The sequence below is a fragment of the Artemia sp. Qi Xiang Cuo genome, chromosome 6, assembly GCF_049724085.1.
Source record: "Artemia sp. Qi Xiang Cuo chromosome 6, ASM4972408v1, whole genome shotgun sequence".
In the NCBI taxonomy this organism is placed as follows: domain Eukaryota; kingdom Metazoa; phylum Arthropoda; class Branchiopoda; order Anostraca; family Artemiidae; genus Artemia; species Artemia sp. Qi Xiang Cuo.
Window position 1 is genome coordinate 15,371,239 of NC_142799.1, and position 21,145 is coordinate 15,392,383.

A 21,145-nucleotide genomic window follows, 5' to 3' on the forward strand; every position below is an offset into this window, starting at 1 on the left:
TCATCCAGACATAAATATAGAAATTGTCAGGCATAAACAAAAATGATCAAAGACGACCTTTTTTTATTGTAATAATTATTCGTTATCTGATATTAAAAGGCTGGGGATCACCCTTCGCTGCATAAACCTTCTACCGCTCAGCTCAGTCATCCCACTTTGCAAGTCTTGCATCAGACCGATCGCCGAGTACGTGATGTATGCTGGTGCTCCAAAAGCGTTGTTGGCACCACTCCAAAAGATCCGGAATAGGGCTAATACGGCAAGTACAGTTGTTCCCCACGACTCTCCCCAGTCTGTTAGTGAGGGGTTTGATGTAGCGTCGATGGGTGTTTCATTGAAGAATCACTGTTCTTCAATCCAGAAGAACATTCAGGTTTTCGAAGATACGTATCTACTGATTAATTTTTGCATTGTGGCTACTAAAAAATTATTATACAATTAATGCGGATTTTCACTAAATCTATTGTCCAGTTAAGGCGCCACAGTCGATATCAGAAATACTAATTCCAAGGTTGGCAACGGAAATGCGAAAAGGGGTTTTCTTTCAACAAAAATACCTGCAGAATCGAATAAAACCCTTCCCCCTTTCCTGAAATTGGCGCAAAGGGTCGGAAAAATATAAAACATAAAAACTTGAAACAAAGGCCAAAAAAATGGACATTATTCAAACTTAGATACCCCCAGAATCGAATAAAACCCTTCCCCCTTTCCTGAAATTGGCGCAAAGGGTCGGAAAAATATAAAACATAAAAACTTGAAACAAAGGCCAAAAAAATGGACATTATTCAAACTTAGATACCCCCCTTAGAAAATAGTGCTTGATGCCCCTTGCCTGAGAATTGGAAATAAGTGCATATTTATTATTCCCAATTTTCCTAGGAGGGGGTATTAAGGAATAATTTCGAGAGGGAGGTCCTTATGGACGGCATGAGCCTGAAAGATTTAAAAAATTATCTCCGTCTGGTTTTTATTATAAACCTTTCTCTAGAAAAGGGTAAGTTCCCTGAACAGCTTAAATTCGCAAAGGTCATACCCCTCTATGAAGGTGGCTGCAAAATTGATATTGAAAACTGGAGACCGATATCGATTTTACCTCTTTTTTCAAAAACATTAGAAAAAGTCGTCCACAAGCGCCTCTATGATTTTCTCCAGGTGAATAGTTTACTCAGTAAGACTAAATTTGGATTCCGTAAGGGACGCTCCACAACGTATGCCTTGCAGCATTTGGTGAAGTGCATAAGTGGTGCGTTGGATAAAGGCTATTTGCCTATGTCGATTTTCATTGATATTAGAAAGGCATTCGATACCGTAGATTTGAAGATCTTGCTTGACAGACTGAAGTGTATGGGAATTCGTGGCACCTCCCTTCAGTGGTTGGATAGTTATCTTCATGGAAGATCCCTGCGTGTAGTGCTAAATGATATGGCTTCGTCTTCTTATCCATCAAAATGTGGAGTACCGCGAGGTTCGGTTTTAGGTCCCCTGCTTTACCTGGTGTACGTCGACACGGTGCGCTTTTATCTTCAAGACGTCTGTGTTACTACGTTTGCTGATGATACAGCTTTGACAGTGTGTGCGAAATCAATTGAAGAGCTGGTGTTGAAAGCTAATGATGTGCTAAGAAGACTTGAGATTTCTATGAACCTTAGTTTACTGTGTGTCAACGTGAATAAAACTTTCCTAATGACTTTCTGCAGAGTAGCCACACCTGTTGACGCTAGCGGTCTAATTATGCTCTCTGGGAAGCCGGTGCAGCAAGTTAATAGTGTATCTTACCTGGGATTTTTCATAAACTCAAACCTTTCATGGAATCATCATAGTGATGTTATTTCTGCCAAAATTGCAAGAGGAATTGGGGCTCCTTAGACTTCAGCATTTTTTTGCCAAAGCGGATTGTACTGATGATTTACCACTCCATTGTCTATCCATACATATCATATGGTTGTCTGATCTGGAGTAGCAACTTTTACAGGAACTTCAAATTCTTCAAAACAAAGCAGTGAGGATCATAGCCAACTATGTGGAAGATGTGAACGATCAAGCGCTTGCTTCGGGGCTTTAAATTTGCTCAACGTGGGTCAACTACGTGACTATCAAGCAGCAGTTTTGATCTTCCAGTGCGTGCATAATCTAGTCCCAAGTATTCTGGGATATTCATGCTTATGATACGAGGAACAGTGAAAATTTGGTGATTGAGCTTAGAAGTAGCGCCGTCTGGAATTCTTTACCAGTGTGCATTAGGGCGGCTGAACATCTTTTGGATTTTAAGAAAAATGAAAAAGAATATTTATTAAAAAATTATTAACAAATGTGTGAATTTAATTTATTATTATTAATATTATTTATTTATTAATGAGGAAGGGGTGGTTGGGAGGTTTGGGTGGTTAGGATGGCAGGGAGGAATGAGTCGATGGGGTGGTAGGGTGAATAGAGATGGTAGGGAGGAACGGGTGGATGGGAGGTCCTGGGGTAGGGAGGTCGGGATGTAGAAGTTAATTTGGAATTGATAATGTGAAGGAGTTTGGTTTGCTTCCCCCCCCCCATTTTTAAATTTATTTAGTTATGTGTGTTTTTTAAATGGCTAGCCGTTTTACTGCACGCTAGTAAAAACTTAGGTTTTTCATTAGTGCAGAAGTAATGTAAATTGTGAAGTGTTGTAATCGTGTTTATTAATAAAGTAAAGTAAAAGTAAAGTAAAAAGTTTTTCCCCTTAGCTGAATAATCCAGTTTTTGAATTGTGTCATTGTTCCGCAAACCTGTGTGCTAAAATCGTGGGACGATAATATGTAAATCCATTTGTAAACAAGATAGTTTTTTTTTTGTAAAATGTTCGAAAGAATAGCATAATCCAAGTTTTATCAGCTATAGTAAAAAAAAATCGCACTAGTAACAAAAGGTTTTACTTCAAACTTTGCACTTAAATAAAGCCAAAAAACAATCTACATTCTCTTTATCACAAACTAGTCCTTTTTTTAGGGACTACAATCCTCTATATTTTGTTGCTTGACGTACATTTTTAAAATAAGTATTTGTAAAAACACATTGGAATGAATAAACCCTGAGTAGATTTATTCAAAATTGTAATTTATTACTAAGAACAATATATATATATATATATATATATATATATATATATATATATATATATATATATATATATATATATATATATATATATATATATATATATATATATATAAATAAATAAATAAAATATATATATATATATACATATATATATAATATACAATATATACAGTCTTGATGATTCAATCTTCATGGGGAAAACTTCCCTAATTATTCCTTCACTCATTATTGTAGGTTCTTTAAGGTCCATACCAGTTTTCAGGTAGGGTGCTGTTGGGCCCATTCCGCTCCAAGGAAAAAAAATTTGAGTGGTTTTCCATATTTGCAAGATATTTTGCTTTTATAGTTTTTATTTGCGTTTTTCCCCTCCCCAAAACAAATCCTGGGTTTTCCGAAACCAATTATTGCTTAAGTGCCTGATTTCCAAGACTTAGGCGATATTCTAGGATTTACAAGTCCTATTTGGTCACATTTATGCCACAATTTTCGCTTGAGGACCCTTTGCTAAGATCTTAAAGGGGAATTTCCCTTACCTCACCCTCCTTCCGCGTGGGAATAAATATTTCTGTTCCACCTTACATATGTGTTGAATAATGTTTATTATTGATCTTTTAACCAATGTTCGCCGAAATTGTTTTTTCTGACCTTTGATTTCAGTCGACTCCTTCAAGTCAACTGAAATCGACAGCATTCAACAAGAAGAATGTGTGGAATTCCCTTCATTACCGATATTCCTCCAAGGGCCCCTTTCTGGGAACATTCGAAGATTTTAGTATAAAAATTCATAATCCTTTACCTCTAAGAAAAGGCCCTGTATGCAAACCTGCATCCACATAGGAGTTAAAACAAAAACAAGAAATCAAATAAGAAAAAAGAAGTTTCAAAAGTAAAATAAAAGAAAAAAATCGCAATACTAGTTCAGTCCCGATCAAGACTCCAGCAGGCTAGGGGAGGTCAATTTAGTTGTTTCTTAATATTTTTTCAATGAAAATACCAAAATAGGATTTTTTCAACGAAAATATTCAAAAAAGGTATTTTTTTTAAATTTAGCGAGGAAAAAATCTAAGTGGGAACTTCTCTCCCTCCCAATTGACGAATTTGTCCAAGACACGAGCGGATTTTTCGAGCGGATATGTACTGGTAGTGCGATTTTTTAAAAACAACATTGAAGACTTCTCTGTGCAGAATTGTTCTCTAATCTGACTTTTGCAGAAGATTTCTATAATTTGATATTTATAATTTCCATAATATGGCCCACTATCTTAAAGAAGCGAACAAACGACATAATAACCACACTATAGATACTATCATTTAATGAAGTTGGGCAACGAGACACCTTAGAAAAAAATTCATTGATAATTTTAGCTTGATACATTGAAAATTTCAAAACTTCCAGAAAATTTCAAAGCGAAAATGTACTGAAGGTGTGAAAAAATGTAGCCTACTGAAGGTCTGATTTGAGGAATTCTAAATCAAACATACACAAAAAATAACACTGCATGCCGTTGTTTGAAGTCAAGAAATGAGATGCCTTAGCAAAAAATTCCCATTTCACAATTTTAGCTTGACACAATGAAAAGGTTATAATTTCAACAAAAACTTTTTAAGAGCGAAAATTACCAACCATTTCAAACATAGGAGATTTTTTATAATTATAAACAACTACGCTGCTTTGAAGACTTCTATATAACTTCTATTCCGGTGCTTTTTTTCAAAAAGCACCGGAATGCACCCTATGTCGTCATTTCTGACAACACTGCATATCGTCACTTGATGAAGTCGAGCACTGAAGCATCTTAGCAAAAAAAAAAATTCATTTACATTTTCAGCTTGACACAATGAAAATGTCATAATTTCGAGAAAACTTTTTAAGAGCGAAAATCTCCAACGGGGCAATTATAAACAACTACGCTGATTTGAAGAGTTTTTATATCTAACCGACTTAAGAAGCCCCGGAATGCGCCCCATGCCGGCACTTCTGACAACACTGCATGCCATCATTAATGTAGTCGAGCACTGAAACACCCCAGCAAAAAAGACTTCCTTAACATTTTCAGCTTGACACAATGAAATAATTGAAATGAAATGTCATAATTTCAAGAAAACTTTTTAAGAGCGAAAATCTCCAACGGGGCAATTATAAACAACTACGCTGATTTGAAGAGTTTCTATATCTAACCGCCTCAAGAAGCCCCGGAATGCGCCCCATGCCGTCATTTCTGACATAACTGCATGCCATCATTTAATGAAGTCGAGCACTGAAACACCCCAGCAAAAGACTTCCTTTACATTTTCAGGTTTGCACAATGAAAATTCCAAAATAAGCTTACCACTTCTCCTTTTGTGCTTCTTCTTATTCCCATCTCCAATTAATGGAGGCCGCCCCTTTCTCGTTTCAGACGCTGTGATGGCAGATATGATTGTAAAAATAAGAAAGAAATTGATAACCACCAAGGATCTATAATTCATGGCTTTTCACCAAGATTCCCTTGAAATCTGAAAAAAGGATACATAACTTATTGACAAGCAAAGTTGGAGAATAAAATATTTTATAGACAGGGACAGTGAGACACTGGGGAATGAGGCATATGCGTTGTTTGGAATTTTATAGATTGAGGTTGAGTGTATCTAAAACGGCACTTGGGCATTGTATGGGCACTTCTAAAAAGTCAAGTTTGGTTAATGCTAATTAAATAAAACAGATGAATATATAATAGTTTTTAAATTGCACATTAGGGGGGGGGGGGGGGTAAAGCATTGCATATATTAAATACGTAACCAAACCTAGGTACCTCCTCCCTCCCTAAACCCCAAAAAACAACAGTTTAAATATCGTATACGCAATGAAAACCACACTATGGATTGCATTACTCTGAAGGCATCTATTGAATTAACCCGTCAAAAACGGGTTTTCATGACGGGTTTCCTTGTAGGTGCCCATATAATGCCCAAGTACCTCTAAAACACTTATAATATTAGTGAAAGTAAATGCTGGGAAAAAGGCAAAATGATAAAAAAAGGAAAGCAGCAAAGTGAGAAAAAATAGGATACGCCCCCCCCCTTCCACAGATCATGACAACTTTGTGAGTATCAGTGCTTGTAATTATTTCTTTTTTTCTGTTTTTAATATACAGGGTAGCAAACGTGGTCCACAAGTTACATTTGCTTAATACCCAAGAATCAGTATTTTGGACCAGTGCGATTGCGCACTCTCAATTCCCATGTGCATGTATAGTGGGTATTGAAACTATACCAGAAGTGTCAGACTCAAACCAGAAGGATCGTAAAATTATGATTTTATTCGACAGAGTCGTTTCCATTGGCTGTCATTGACGCTTTGACTAATGGCATAAAATACCTAAGTAGTGAAAAATGATGTCATGTGATCATTTCCATCCGACCATAGACCATTTTACCATCCTTCTGGTATGAATTTATCACTTCTGGTTCAGTTTCTTTTACCAGCCATACATGTGTGTGTACAGTGACAGTGCACAAGCACAGTGGTTCATAATAGCGATACTTGCGTTCTATTTTTAAATGGAACGTGATACTTGTGGACCACGTTCGTCACCCTGAATATGCTTTATCTAATTAAGGCTTGCAGATATTTCTTGGTATAACTACGGATCGTTTTGTACAATAGGTCAAAATTTGTCACAGCGGAGGGGATAAAAAAAATTTCTGAATGTTCCAAAATAAATATAAAATTTCAATTTAAGCCTTACTGTTCTTAATTAAATAATCGTTCTTAATAAAAGTTCTTAATCGTTCAAAATTAAAATAAAAAATTAAAAAAAAAATATTTTTTTCAAATGTTCCATTGTCTCGTCATTGTTTGGCAGTCAAATTACTCACACTTTCTGATTACAAAGAATAATGCTTGACCTAATCTTAGGTCAAGTTTAACCTAGAATTAAATAATAGAAAAAACAAGTTTTTTAATCTGAAAATAAGAAACAACATTAAAAATTAAAACGAACAGAAATTATTACGCATATAAATAAGGTTGCCCTCTCCTCAACACCTCGCTCTTTACGCTAAAGTTTTTTAGTACTTTTAAAAAAGCGTCTTATTGTTCTAATTAAACGGCCCTTGTGTTTCAGGAGTCGTTCATAAAGAATTGGGACAAAATTCAAACTTTAGCGTAAAGAGCGAAGTATTGAGTTACCAACCCTTTAATAACGAGTTACCAATCCTTTAATAATAATAACGCTTTAATAATAATGCTAAGGTACTTAAACTTAGAACCAATATTTCCTGAAATATTCTTTTAACATTTTTTAAAGCTTTTTATCGTACTTACAAATTACTGCTTAGTTGAATCAGCAGAAAAAATTACTATTTTCCCAATGGCGCTTTATTAGACAGTTTGGCACTGTTCTAAAATCTGGAAAACACGCAAGAAGTGAAGTTTGGTTAATGCTATTCAAATAAAACAAAATGAGTTGAAAACATAATAGTTCAGAAACCAATATGGGCTATATATTTGCACATTAGGGAGGGTGGGAGGTAAAGCATAGTATATATTAAATATGTAACCTAACTTAACTCAACCTAGGTACCTTTTAGTCCCCCTAAACCCCAAAAAACTAAAGTTTACATATAGTTCCCGGATTGAGAAACCAGTTGTAATGCATATCTTTATACAGCTTCTCGTATAAGCACCGGGTAATGGCTATCTGAGCATGGCTTTTCTCAACGCGTGTTTTAAAGGTAATAGAACAGTAGCGACAGTTTTATCCTGTTTTTAAATTTCGGCTGCTGTGGGCCGGGGTTCGTTCTTTAACTGGTTCGGTTTCGGTTGTAGCTATTACCGCAACCACGTTAATAATTGTACATATGTTACCGCAATGTCCGAAATCGGTAAATGTCGAGATTCACATGTGAAAGTCCGGAATAATTTTTTTCTCCTTAGATTTAGTCACCGTTGACAGTCAAATTTTTCAGTTTTATGCAAGATTTGATGGTGAAAGGTTTGGTTAGGTTTTTGGCCCATTCTTGAGATTAACAACCTAAGGTAGCCTAACCCTACCTAACTTTAACTTTTACCATCAAAGCCTGCATGAGACTGAAAAAGCTGATTCGCAAAGCTAATCGAATCCATGCAGAGAAAAAGGAATTTCGGACATTCACCAGTGAATGTCAACATTAACCAGATTTAGGAATTTCTCAGTAACATATACGCGCTTTTTCACTTTATGTGGCTCTCGGTTTTAATCTATTTGTCATAGTAGCATTTCACTGGAAGGAAATAAAATACAAACGTTTTTGGCGGCTTTAAACATTTTTCCGCGTATGCTTTGGAACAAATTCCATTTAAAACAGTTAAAATAAAGAATTTTGCCAGACCTTGGAAACGTACCAATAGTAGAAATTCTACTGTATAAAATTTACGATTTGTTTGCTGAGGAAAGATTATACAAACGTAAAATTTCTTGAGAGTCTGTGACAATTTTTTATGGTGCGTTTTGGAATGTATCTGAAAGAATGCCACCCAGATCATCCAGACATACAACTTTGAGGACAAGGATGGCGTAACATTCTTAATTTAAGAGCCTTATACGATATGGTTCAGCTGTTGGAGAGCTGCAAGACATGAAATAACAAGGGTTCAGCATTAAAGAGGACCAAGTCCATATTAAAATTTTAAGGCCCTGATACGGCCAAGGCCGTATCAGGGGGCGGGATAATAGGGTTTGAACCCTCCCGCCGAAAATTTTGCCCGACTCGTAAAACGTAGCAAAAATGCATATAAACAAGTTTTTGGCGCGTTTAAAAAAAAATTGTAGCTCTCCTGAAAAAATACCCCAACCCCAACAAAAATCCTGGATACGCGCAAGACTAAAGCTTTTCATAAAATTCTGAAAACAATAAATAGCACAACAAACTGTAGCCTGAGCTTTTAAGAGAATATAGCCTAGGCTAGTTGTAAAAATCATACTTTTTTCAGCATGACTTTCACAAATTTCCTATTGATTAGTTTTCAGGTGATTTATACACTCAGAGATCAAAGAAAGCTGAAGAAAAAGCGTCTGTAAGCAAATTTGCTCGAAAGTTGCTACACAAAGAAATCGGATTTTTTGGGGCCTTCAGTAATTGACAAATATCTCGCTAATTCACAAGTTGCAACTTACCTTTTTGAAAACGTAGGAAACTGACTATTTTATTTACGAAACTCATAAAATAAACATTAAACACAACAACCGCCCAGTGAAGGCACAATGCACCTCATTCTAGACGGCTGCAACCCTTCGAGTCTCAAACAATCACTCAATCAATTAAAAAAATGCTCTCTCTCGTCATATCTTTAAAAAAAAAGAAAAAAATATAAATAAATTAAATTAAACTATGTTGGGATATAGCACCACCATATCACTACCCAACACTTCCATAGCACCACCAAGCGTAGGATGGGCACGATGGTGTCATTGATACACAATTCGCTCCGCACCCCTCTAAGATGCCTTCGAAAAATCGAAATCTCTTTGGTTAAAAATGTAATCTTACCAAATTTTCATCCTTGTCTCCTCCTGGTTAGGTTCTCAGCTTTATTGGTTTGAATAAACATATAATCTGGGCGTGGTCTGCCACGCCCAGATCCCTCACCCTACCCTAATACCTAACTGTCATCCACACTTTACTTAAAACTCACTAGATCGCTTCCAATGTTCTTTTAACTACAGATTTCACTAGACATGAACAAGAGAAAAAGAAGAAAAATATTGATGAGCGTGAGCTATTTTCATTTAGTAGGCTATTCTAATTATTCTAATAGTGACTATGTTTATTTGAATTCAACATGAATATCTCTGAAATTAGGAAGAACTCCGTTTTCAACTATGCTTCATCAATTCGGGTATGCTTTGTATGCAGAATATAGTGTCGTTAAAGATAAACATTCCTATTGTATCCTTTTGGCAAAAGATGGTTCTATCATCCATCTTTTGCCAAAACGCAAAAGATGGATAATACAACCATCCCTTTGCCCCCTTTGCATTCGGCTAAACCCAATGCAAAGGAAAAGTAAAGAAATTAACCACAAAGGTATAACTACCGTTTCTATTTAGGTATTTGTAATTAATTTGCCGCTTTTGCTGAGGTAACACTAGATGGTGTTTTTTTTAGGATTTGAGTAGCCCCTCTTATCAGTTCCCCATACTTCTTGGACTACACCACATACATAGTGGAAAACCCCTTGTAAGAGACCAACTTTATGATGTGGATAAAATCAGAGGTGGGATAACTTACACGAAAGAGCAAACTACAGGAGAGTTTAATGTAAATCGATGAGGTAATCGTACACCTAATTATAGTACCCTTCTGAAACAAGCTTGATATTATCCTATTAGAACAGCAAGCAAGTTTTTGTAACAGCATCAAAACTTGCTTTTAATAATACAAACAGTAAAATTTATCAAAGTGACGATCAGAGCAATCAGTAAATACCTTTGCAACGTGACTCAGACTTAATTGAAATATTGTCTTTCATTCATCACTCTTAACATTATGGATTATCCAAGTCTTGCGTGTATGACCTATAGTAAATGAAATGAGTGACAATGCCATTACATTATACAGAGGTACTAATTGATGAAAATTTAGGGGATCAATTTTGGTCTTTTTACCTTTTTCAGCGAAAACATAAAAAAAGGCATACTTCGATGAAAATATAAAAAAAGGCATTTTCAAAATTTAGTGGAGTAAAAAGAACTGGGAGGCAATTACCCCCTCTAATTTACGCTCCTGATATTGTAGAGGAAATAGAATACAGGGGAAACTTCAGAGTGGCAGAGGCCAGACCCCCATCCCTATGCAGCCACTAATTTCAACAACTTCATTCCGGTTAGAGAACCTACGGGATTAACACCCATATATATATATATATATATATATATATATATATATATATATATATATATATATATATATATATATATATATATATATATATATATATTTATATACTATATATTAGCCATCTCCCAAAAAATTCTTTTCTATAAGTTGCGTTTTATCTGATGTGTTCTGTTCAATTATTTGTCTATGCCTATTGTGTTTTTCTTCTTATGTTTCTGTAAATTGTTGCGTTGTTTGATTTGTTGTAGTATTTTTGTGCCTTTATTGATTGTACTTTTATACCCCTCGCGTTTGAGGGAAATAAATAAATACAGAATATTCTCAGCTTCATCTAATCTGGGACATCAAACTTTTAGAATATTTTTGTGTAGGCTATATTCTCTTCTAAGCAAAGTGGTGATACAAGGTGATTTATGATACAAGTTTTCTGCTTCAAGTGGTTGTGCAAAACCAACGGTGTGTCAATGACAGAAAAATTATTAATGAGATATCGACCAGAGAGCTGGCGTAACCTCCTCCCCCCCCCCCAGAAAATCCCCCGCAGCGTATTTCCCCTCGATAATTCCCACCCATATTCCCCCTGAAAAAATCCAGACTTTGCTGTTACAAAACACAACGAACAAATGCTGTTACAAAATGACTGTGTCAACTTTTGGTTGGATGTGTTTGGAAAATGAATGGGCTTGGGAGGAGGGCAGTTTGCCCTCAAATCACCTTTTAATTTCCATTCGAATTAGCTCTTTTAAAAGTTTCAATGATATTGCTAGCTGTTCTAGACCGGCGCTGCCTATGATATTGCTTAGGTCTATATGCCCTTTTGAAATCCTGCATGCATGTGGTTTTTTCGTTTTTGAAACTCCCGTAAACGTTCCACTTTAATACACTTAGCGTCATTACTTACATTTAAGGCCGTATCCAGGGGGATAGGGGGTTTCAACTCCTCCCCCCCCCTCGCCCCAAAATGTTTGTCTGACTCGTAAAAACGTAAGAAAAATGAATATAAGCAAATTTTTGATGCGTTAAAAAAAAAACTTGTAAGCCTCTTCCGAAAAAAAATCCTTTTGCCCCCCCCCCAAACAAAACCTGGATACGGCCCTGGTTACAGTAATTGTAGTGTTAGTATTAAAAGCATATACATAGTACTTGCTGGCTAGTTCAAAATATGCCACAAATTACCCTTAAAGGTCTAACTTAATACTATAAGTTGATCTTGAGATGCTGCATTGTCACCTTTTAGAAAATCTACATGCTCGTGGTTCATTTTGATTTAGTTCAACATCCGCCTAGATATTCCTTGAACATTAAGAACTTATGCAACAAAATTTGCATAAGAACTTATACAACAAAATATTGTCCAAAATTTTACTGACAATCCAGTATTTGAATTCTCAAGCAGAAAACTGAGAAAGGGGGAAGCTACTTACAAGTATTGGCACAGACACTTTAACACCAATAAATGTCTTTCAATTTCCTTTCTAATGAACATCTGAAACTATCCAGGGTAAATATTGTTGGGAATTATCCAAGAGGGGGGGATTTCCGGGGGGTAATTTTCTGCAAAGGGGTATTATCTGAAGGGAAATACACCGGAGGGGGGGATACGCCTAGACCCATCGACTATTCATTCGCCGCGCGAGGTACATAAAAAAATCTATGTATTTGAAAAATCGTCCGTCGATCTTTTTTCCCAAGAGGTGACAAAATCCACACGCATAAACAAGAGGAAGACAAGAAGCAGTATAAAGGGGATATCGGATATATATATATATATATATATATATATATATATATATATATATATATATATATATATATATATATATATATACATCCCGACGCATCATAATAGGGTATTTCAGTTACCAAATATCGTCGACTACTTTTCGTGACCAAAGGCTATAAAGGATGATGAAATAAATTTTTGGCTGTCATTGGTAATAATACCTGGAAAATGTACAGAAGGCGAGACCATTTTTTGCCTGAAAAAAAGCTATTCCCAGTAGCCTAGTCTAGTATTTGGTCATGCTTTTACGAAGATTGAATTTAAGGTTGGTGCTGTATCGCATTGAATTCTATATGCTCCGCCGTAATTCATGATTGTCAAAAATTTTAAGTGTATAGATGGGTTGCTGCAACTCAAGAAGGGGTATGTGCAAGGCCATATTCAAGAGGGGGTTACCGGGTTTGATCCCCCCCCCCCACCGAAATTTCTGTCCAACTCGGAAAAAAGTAACAAAAATATTTGCAAACAAATTTTGATACGCTTTTTAATTTTTTTTTTAACCTCACCCGAACAAAAATCCTGGGTACACCCTTGAGTATGTGACACTGTTTGTGAAAGTGATTTTTACAGCCTACTTTATTAAACAAAAATTATTCAATCGACTCATGAAAATGCTCTCCAATATTTAATTTGCGTCAAAACTTCAAAATCCGCTATTTTTGCTTTTCTCAGATTCCGGAATTGTTGGAATTTTCAGCTTTTGATTGACAAAAAACTTGTTTATTCAAGCATTTTCTTATTAAATACTCGCTTTTTGTTGGGTAGTCATTCTATTAGCGTTTATGGATAGGAACAGGTTCAAGGTCATCTTTTGATTTGAGATTACTAAGAGAGGGATGGAGGGTGTTAAAACAAAAGATTAGACTTAATTTGCTTCCAGCAGGCCGTTATATCCGTTATAAGGCAGAATGAGTTGTTTTGTCTAAACCAGATTAGCCAAAAGTGAGAGTAACTATCCCAATTTAACTTTTGTTACTATTCTTTTTAAAAATTTACCTTCTAGTCTTGTAACGTACCTTCTTTGTAACAACTGTTTACGGATTTAGGGATCCGTTAAGGGATATTCTTTTTGGCAATTGTTAGTTTACCCTATCGTTTTCACAGATAATGTAATTGCTCAAAGTCATTTTAATAATACCCAACCCATCCCTAACTAAACCCTAAGATACAGTTTATTTTCTCATATCTCGGAGGTTATTTTGAAAAATTGCCCAACGTCCATCTAATGTCAAGTGAGAAAAATATAATGGGTATACTTTTAATAGTTTTAATGACGGCTGTGGCATAATACAAAGTTCAGGTATGTCGATTTACAATAACAAACTGATATTTTTATATCAGTTTTGATATTAATCAAATTTAATAGTTTATATCAGTTTTGATATCAATAACAAACAAATTGATGGAAATAACAAAACTGATATTTTTTTTTTCAAAAAATAATTTGTCTCTTATTATCAGAGGCAGTTTGATTTTTATGAATCTCCTCAACTCATACAAAGAAAAAAAAACAGTTACCCGTCAAAGAGGGGCATACCAAATCCCGTGCAACTGGGGAGAACCCATCGAACTCGAAAAACTTCTACAACAGTACAAGGACGGCAGATGGAGAGCTTTGGATTTGGATGCAAATCACGAATCTTTGGACTCGGCACTGAGCGGCATTTAAAAAGAAAACCCAAACCACTCTTAACCAAACTTTTATTTTAACCAAACCACTGCAACCAGGGTTGCCGCCCGGTGGAAAAAATATCACTAGATTTTAGTGACATTTGGTTGATTTTGTTCAGTAATCTTACGATTTATATGCTAATTAAGTGATTTTTTGTTTGGGCAATGTAAAAAATCATTAGAAATAGTGATAAATCATTAGGGGTGGCAAACCTGACTGCAACTACTGCCAATCGACTTTTTGACAAACTATGGATTACTGACAACTCATCGCAGCCCCAAGCTGCCTGAGGCCAACGCAGCTATACACGCTCCTCACTCACCACTCCCTCCCATAGCCCCCTCCTACAGACTCTTTCTTGCTCCCACTGCATTAGACGACGTCCTGCTTTTCGCTTGGCCCCAGATGAATTGCCAAAAAGCATAATTTTTGGAAACCTATAAGGCGCTTGTCGGTTATTGGAAATACATTCCAGAACTACGCTTAGGTTACATCTCAGAAAACCGGTTTCATAGCTACAAAATGAATTGATGAATGATACAATGCATTGGACAGAATACATTGGACCTGTTTAATTTGGGCTATATATTTGCACATCAGGGGTGGGGGTTGTGTTAGATCACGTTGGGTTAGGTTTCCATAATTTTGTTTCTTAAGTATTATTTGATCCTCATGTTTTGTTATTTTTCATTGGATTAACCTAACTTCATTCATTGAGTGTGTTTCCAATAACCGACAAATACCACCCATAATCATCCGTCAGTAGAAAGTGCCCCAAGAACCTACAACTTTGTTTTTATTATAGCCCTAGAAAGTGGGATCGAACCACATTTTCAAGTGGCTTATTGTTGGATATACAGTATTTTCACTTTTTCTACTAAAAAGTGGGAAATAGTATTTTGTTCTCGAGAATCTACGAATATAAGTGAAAACGAGGGGCACAAAACGGATTGGGCTTCACTAACATAGATGTCAAACTGTATACGTTATAAATTCATAAGCGAAAAAAGACGGTGAGTTGAGAAAAAAGAGTTAGAAAGAACTAGTTATATAAATCCCAATCCGTTTTGTGTCCCTTGTTTGCACTAATATTCATAGATTTTCGAACATTTTAGTTTCATTTTAAAACAAGTTTAAAATATATATATTAATATTTATTATTTTCGACTTTTTAGACTAAAGAGTACTAGTCTTCTCAAAGACCAAAGTTTATCTCGTCTAAGATTCGAATTTCGAACCTATGTTTCCACAGGAAAGTGTTCTGACCCCTACACTAACTCTTGCATAATAGTGTTTTAATGTTTATTTGGTACTCTTGTATTATGCGGGCCTTTCTAAAGAAGTCAAGTTTGGTTAATGGTGATAAAATTAAATTGAAGGAAAATGTGCTAGTTTGGAAACAGATATGGCAAGATTGTTTCTACATTAGGGGGGGGGGGGGGGGTAAAGTGTTGCTTATACTGAGAACGTAGAAAGCACAAATCACCTCCCTTCTTAAACCCCAAAAAAACACTGTTTAATATTGTATACGCAATGAAAACCATGTTATCATTGCCTACTCAATAGCGGTTAACACGTCAAAAACGAGTTTTATCATTGCCTACTGTATAGCGGTTAACCCGAAAGGCCCGCATAATGCAAGAGTACCGTTTATTTTATACTTTTTGCTGTGCCCAATCACCCGTTTATGTGATTTATTTGAGCAACAGGAGATAACTATAAGGAGAGAATTTTGATGTTTTGAAAATTTTGAAAATTTGGAAGCAATTGAACGTTCGGAAGTGGTGGAAAAATGGCTCACACATTTAATAAATTGATGTGACAAAAATACAAGTCGGTGAATTAAGGAAAACAAGTTTAAAAAAAAATCAACTTTTTAAAACCTAACGAGTTCTTAGTGAAAAATACGGTACTGGTACGTTATATGGTCACTTCTAAAAAGTCAAGTTTGGTTAATTCTAATGAAATAAAATAAAATAGGATGAATATATAATAGTTTAGAAACAAATTTGGGATATATATTTGCACATTAGGGGGCGGGGTAAAGCATAGCATATATTAAATACGTAACCTAGCCTAGGTACCTTCCCCCCTAAACCCCAAAAAACAACAGTTTAAATATCGTAAACGCAATGAAAACCACGCTTTTCATTGCATTACTCTATAGCAGTGTCTTGAATTAACCCGTCAAAAACGGATTTTTCGTGACTGGTATGTTCAACAAAATTCATAAAAATATGTATGGTATGTTGGAACAATATGGTATGTTCAACAAAATTCATAAAAAGAACTCAGTAGGTGTCCCTTCTAATATTATGAGATCACTCTTGACATAATAATCGCAATCCTTCACAATTGTCTATATGTGGTTGGTGACCCGACAGGATTTTGATTAGATCTCCCAGTTTTTCGTTAAAATAGACAGCAAAAATAAAGAACAGCAAAGTTAAAGTTTCGTTAAAGAACAGCAAAAATAAAGTTTGACTGTTAGGAACGATTAAGTCGAAATTTATATGACCATATATATTCTATCTTAAACATTTTGAAACATTTTTCTTTTTGAAAACTATAGACGGGGGGGTATCATTGATATCCCTCCGTATGTAGTAGAAGAAGCGACATCATTCCCTTTTGAAAAAAAAAACTTATCCCAATTTTATATTTCATGAATGCTCAATCCCAACAAACTCCTTTGATGCTTAAGGTTACTAAGTGTCCAACAATGGCGGCTCTTGCTCTCAGGGCAAGATCTTGATTAACCCCTATCCCCTGCCTCCCAAAAATTTTCAGGCCAAATTCTAGTAAAAAGAATTCATTTATTAACAAAACTTTCCATTTATTTAAATTTAACTTTTCTTACTTTAGCCTTTGCAAAGATATTCATTATCTCGTCCTAATTGATTGCTTGTAATTTTTCACGCTCTATCCTAATTAACGCTAAACCATTTAGTCCGTCCTGGCCCATAGTCGATCTAAGGTACGTTAATACTTAAGTTTACTAAACGACCGCTCATTACTGGCCGCCGACACTGCAATCGCTAATAACATTGATAGCTAACACTTACGGTTGCGAAGACCCCTTCATCTCTGTATTGCACAGTTAATTCTAACACATCTATAGGTTTCTTTAAGGAAATGGATCGGTATTGAATTATTTTTTTCATACCTTGGAGTTCGTGGAATAACTGAATGGGATCTAAATCATCGTGACCGGCGTTTACCCCCCCCCCTCGGAAAAATTTTGGACAAAATTGTTGAAGATACAACAGAGAATTATGGAAAGCAGGCTTTCCAGAACGCATTATATTAAATAACTAACCTAACCACCTATATATACAAAATATTTAATTAAAATATAGCCTACCTGCAAAGCAGTTTCTCTTGCTCAGGCTAAGCTGATTATCTCTAAGTGGACACAGAAAACCAAAAACGGTGTCAAATTTAAATAGTTAGTTTTACTGATTTATTTTTACGGCTCAACATGGCAACACTGACGAAAATTGGGTTCAAACCAGAGACTCATAATTTTGAAACATCCAAGGGAGCAAGAAGGGTCCAGAGGGCAAAACTATTTTTATTTTGATGTCGTCAAATAATCACCGACCTGCACCTTCCATTCTTGACAAATTTTTGTTGTGCAGAAATAAAAAAAAATTCGTTTTACAAAAACTTATGCTCAAACTTGCCAAATCTATAAAGAATGAATGTTAACGTCTTAAATGTCGCAAGAAATTTTATAAATAAGTAATAAATCATCCAAAGAAATAAATGAAGGAAAAAAGTATCGAGGTCACCAGGTAAATATTGAATTCTTCTCAAGCAATTAGGAGAGAATATTAAAAAAAAGAGCGAAAACGTTGACAAAAAGCCAGCTTTTAGCTACCCTAAGCAGGTTTGTAACCTGCTTCCGATTAAGGGCAAGCAATTTAGGAGGGGGCTCAATCCAAAAAATTCGTATTTTGGCCTAAGCCGAAAAGCGATTAGGCCTACTTATATTTAAAATTTAAGTAGGGAGAGTTGAACCTAGAAACCCCTTCCAAGGTTTGTCCTTGAGGGAAGGACAAAAGAATTAAAAAAAAATTCTCCGAATCCTACCGAAATCTCTCGTTTCTTGGTCCATGTTTAATAGATTTCTTAGCCTTGGATATGTGAGCCTCCCCTTCGCAAACAACAACCTGAAGGCGGGGTCTGATTGGCATATTTGAAATAAAAAAAAATAGCTCAGAATGTCAGAATTAAAGCAGTAAGTATTACCCACTAGGTAATACAAAATATTTGCAATTGTAGCAACAATTTGTTTATGTCCCGTTCACAATGAGATTTAACCAACACCAAGACTTAGCTAGCGCTAATACGAGCCAATCAATTTTTTTATAAAAATCTTCTAATTGGCTAAAAAAAATTATTATACATTGTGAATCGCTTAAATTAGTGCTAGCTAACTAAAATGAGGTATTAATGTTGTTTAGACAATTTATAACTAAAATTATGAATGGTACATTAACTCCATTTTTTAGGATAAACCATCTTATATCTCCTGAGACAATAATGGGAAGCTGGAATAGGCCTGAAGAACATATGACCTGAGGTCAGATTAAGTTACAGTAAAATGACAAACCGGTCGTTTGATCAAAGTAAGCCAGAACTACTTTTTATCTATTTTTATAGTTGAGGGGAGACTTTCAGGCCAACATTTCCCCTCCCCCTTTACTAAGGCCTTTACAACAAGGATCTTGTCAAAGAAATGGGCATTAAGTTTGTTCTTGTAAACCAGAAATACGAATATGAGGCTCAGAGTTAAAATACAGCGGCGGGCTGGGCGTAATATATAATAATCATTTTTGTCGGAAATGTTTTTTTCCCCATCCCCTATTTATACACCAATTCAGGGTATATTTGCAAGGGTAGTATATTTGCATGGGGGGTGGCGGTAAAGTTTAAACTTATCTCTCATTTGCATCAGAAATAAACTTCGTTTCTGACAAAAATGATAATTATATTCGTAATGAACATAAAAAAAGGCATCGAGTGGTATGTTTACTTTATTCACAAGTCAATAATATGAACTGCCGAAAATTTACCACAGAAAGCGTAAGTACTTAGGATACACAATTTCAACAGCTTCCACTATATATTATAACCCTTAATCAATAGTAAGTCCTTACCCAACCCAACTAGAATAATGGGTTCCTATACCCCCCTCCCCATATCGTAGGTAAGTAGGCCTAGCCTTACGCCTTAAATGTTTTTTTTTCAGAAAAAAAAAACGGCGGACTCTTTTTCAGATAAAAACGAGCAATTTAAACCGAACACTAATTAGCCTGCAATAGCATTTTACCTTGCCGATCTAAATAATGCCAGATAATTACGAAAATAAGTATTTGGGACATGTAATTTGCATCAAAAGTAATTAATTAGGGTAGGCTATGGAAACTATATAGACTATGTAGTATCTAGAGCAATTTAGTTTTGTAGAAAGGTATTTGCAAGGACTGGGCCTACCATATTAAATAAAATAGCCCTAAAAAACAAAATCAAATATAGGCCTAGCCTATTTTCAAAATTGATAATTTTATGACGAGTATGCTAGGCTAATTAGGGTAGACTACATAGATTGTGGAAAAAATTACTTTCCACAGTAAATTTACTTTCCGTATTAGCCTAGCCTACTCGTCATAAAATTATCAATTTTGAAAATAGGCTAGGCCTATATTTGATTTTTTTGTTTTGTGTTTTAGGGTTTATTACTTTTACTTTCCGTTAAACACGGTTAACTTGTTTAATATATTATATGCTTTACCCCCCCCCCCCACCCTAATGTGCATATATATAGCCCAAATTTGTTTCTAAACTATTATATTTACCTTGTACAGTATATAACGGTGGGTCAAATATAATGCACAAATATCTTTTCCTCATCTACAGCTCGTTCATAATTGTAGCCAAGAGCTAGCCTAGTCTAGGCCAATATCTGATACGTTTGCAGAGCTGGGACCAGGGGCGTATTCAGGGGGTACCTGGTACGAATACCCTCTCCTAGAAACATTTCTCCGACTCATGAATTGGTCTTGAAAATGAAGGTGAAAAACCTAAAGCCCCCCCCCCCCGAGCAAAAATCCTGGATACGTAATTGCAACGGCTGTGTCAATTAGCCTATAGGCCTATTTTGAAAGAGAATAGGCCTACAAAGAACTAAATAGTAGGCCTAGCCTTCTATTTTTTATTATTAATAGTGTTTAGTTCAGAAGAGGCTATGTACAAGACTGTTACCACCCAAATTAAAGCTCCAAAAAGTTATAATTTTGTATTACCAAAAAATAACTAATTAATCTCAGAAGGCTAGGCTATGACGCTGCCAACACCCTTTTTATCTAGGCTACCCAGTATAATAAAAGAAAATTACTTACTTCATCTCAAAAGACTTCATTAAATAATATAATCCTTAATTAATACAAATCACAAATTAACTAAGAAAGAAGAGAAAAACTCAGTAATAAAACAATAGGCTCCACTTCATTACAGGAGTAAATCTTTTTCGGAACTGGACTTGGATAAAACGAGTTACAAAGATGCATTGGAACAAGATTTATCCAGAGGCAGCGCGCATGCTCTAAAAATCCTTTTATTTTTAATATATCTGTTTACATAATTTAATGACTGCCTTTTTGACGTGTCTTAATCGAGTTTATTAATTATGGAACCCCCCCCCCCCCAATCTCAGAATTTGTTTATAAAATCTGAGA

The 21,145-nt window shown here is 35.5% G+C and overlaps 1 protein-coding gene across 1 annotated transcript in view; it reads right to left on the bottom strand.

The window, feature by feature from the left end:
- The window catches only part of LOC148950907 (dorsal-ventral patterning protein Sog-like), a 106,822-nt gene extending 85,885 nt beyond the window's left edge, over nucleotides 1–20,937 (bottom strand). The window contains exons 1-2 of the mRNA XM_089090945.1: nucleotides 20,810–20,937; nucleotides 5,418–5,583 (exon numbers count right to left, since the gene is read on the bottom strand). Of these exons, the coding sequence (XP_088947071.1) occupies nucleotides 5,418–5,556 (139 nt within the window). The 5' untranslated portion in view covers nucleotides 5,557–5,583; nucleotides 20,810–20,937. The remainder of the gene's footprint in view (nucleotides 1–5,417; nucleotides 5,584–20,809) is intronic.
- Nucleotides 20,938–21,145: the final 208 nt, after the last annotated feature.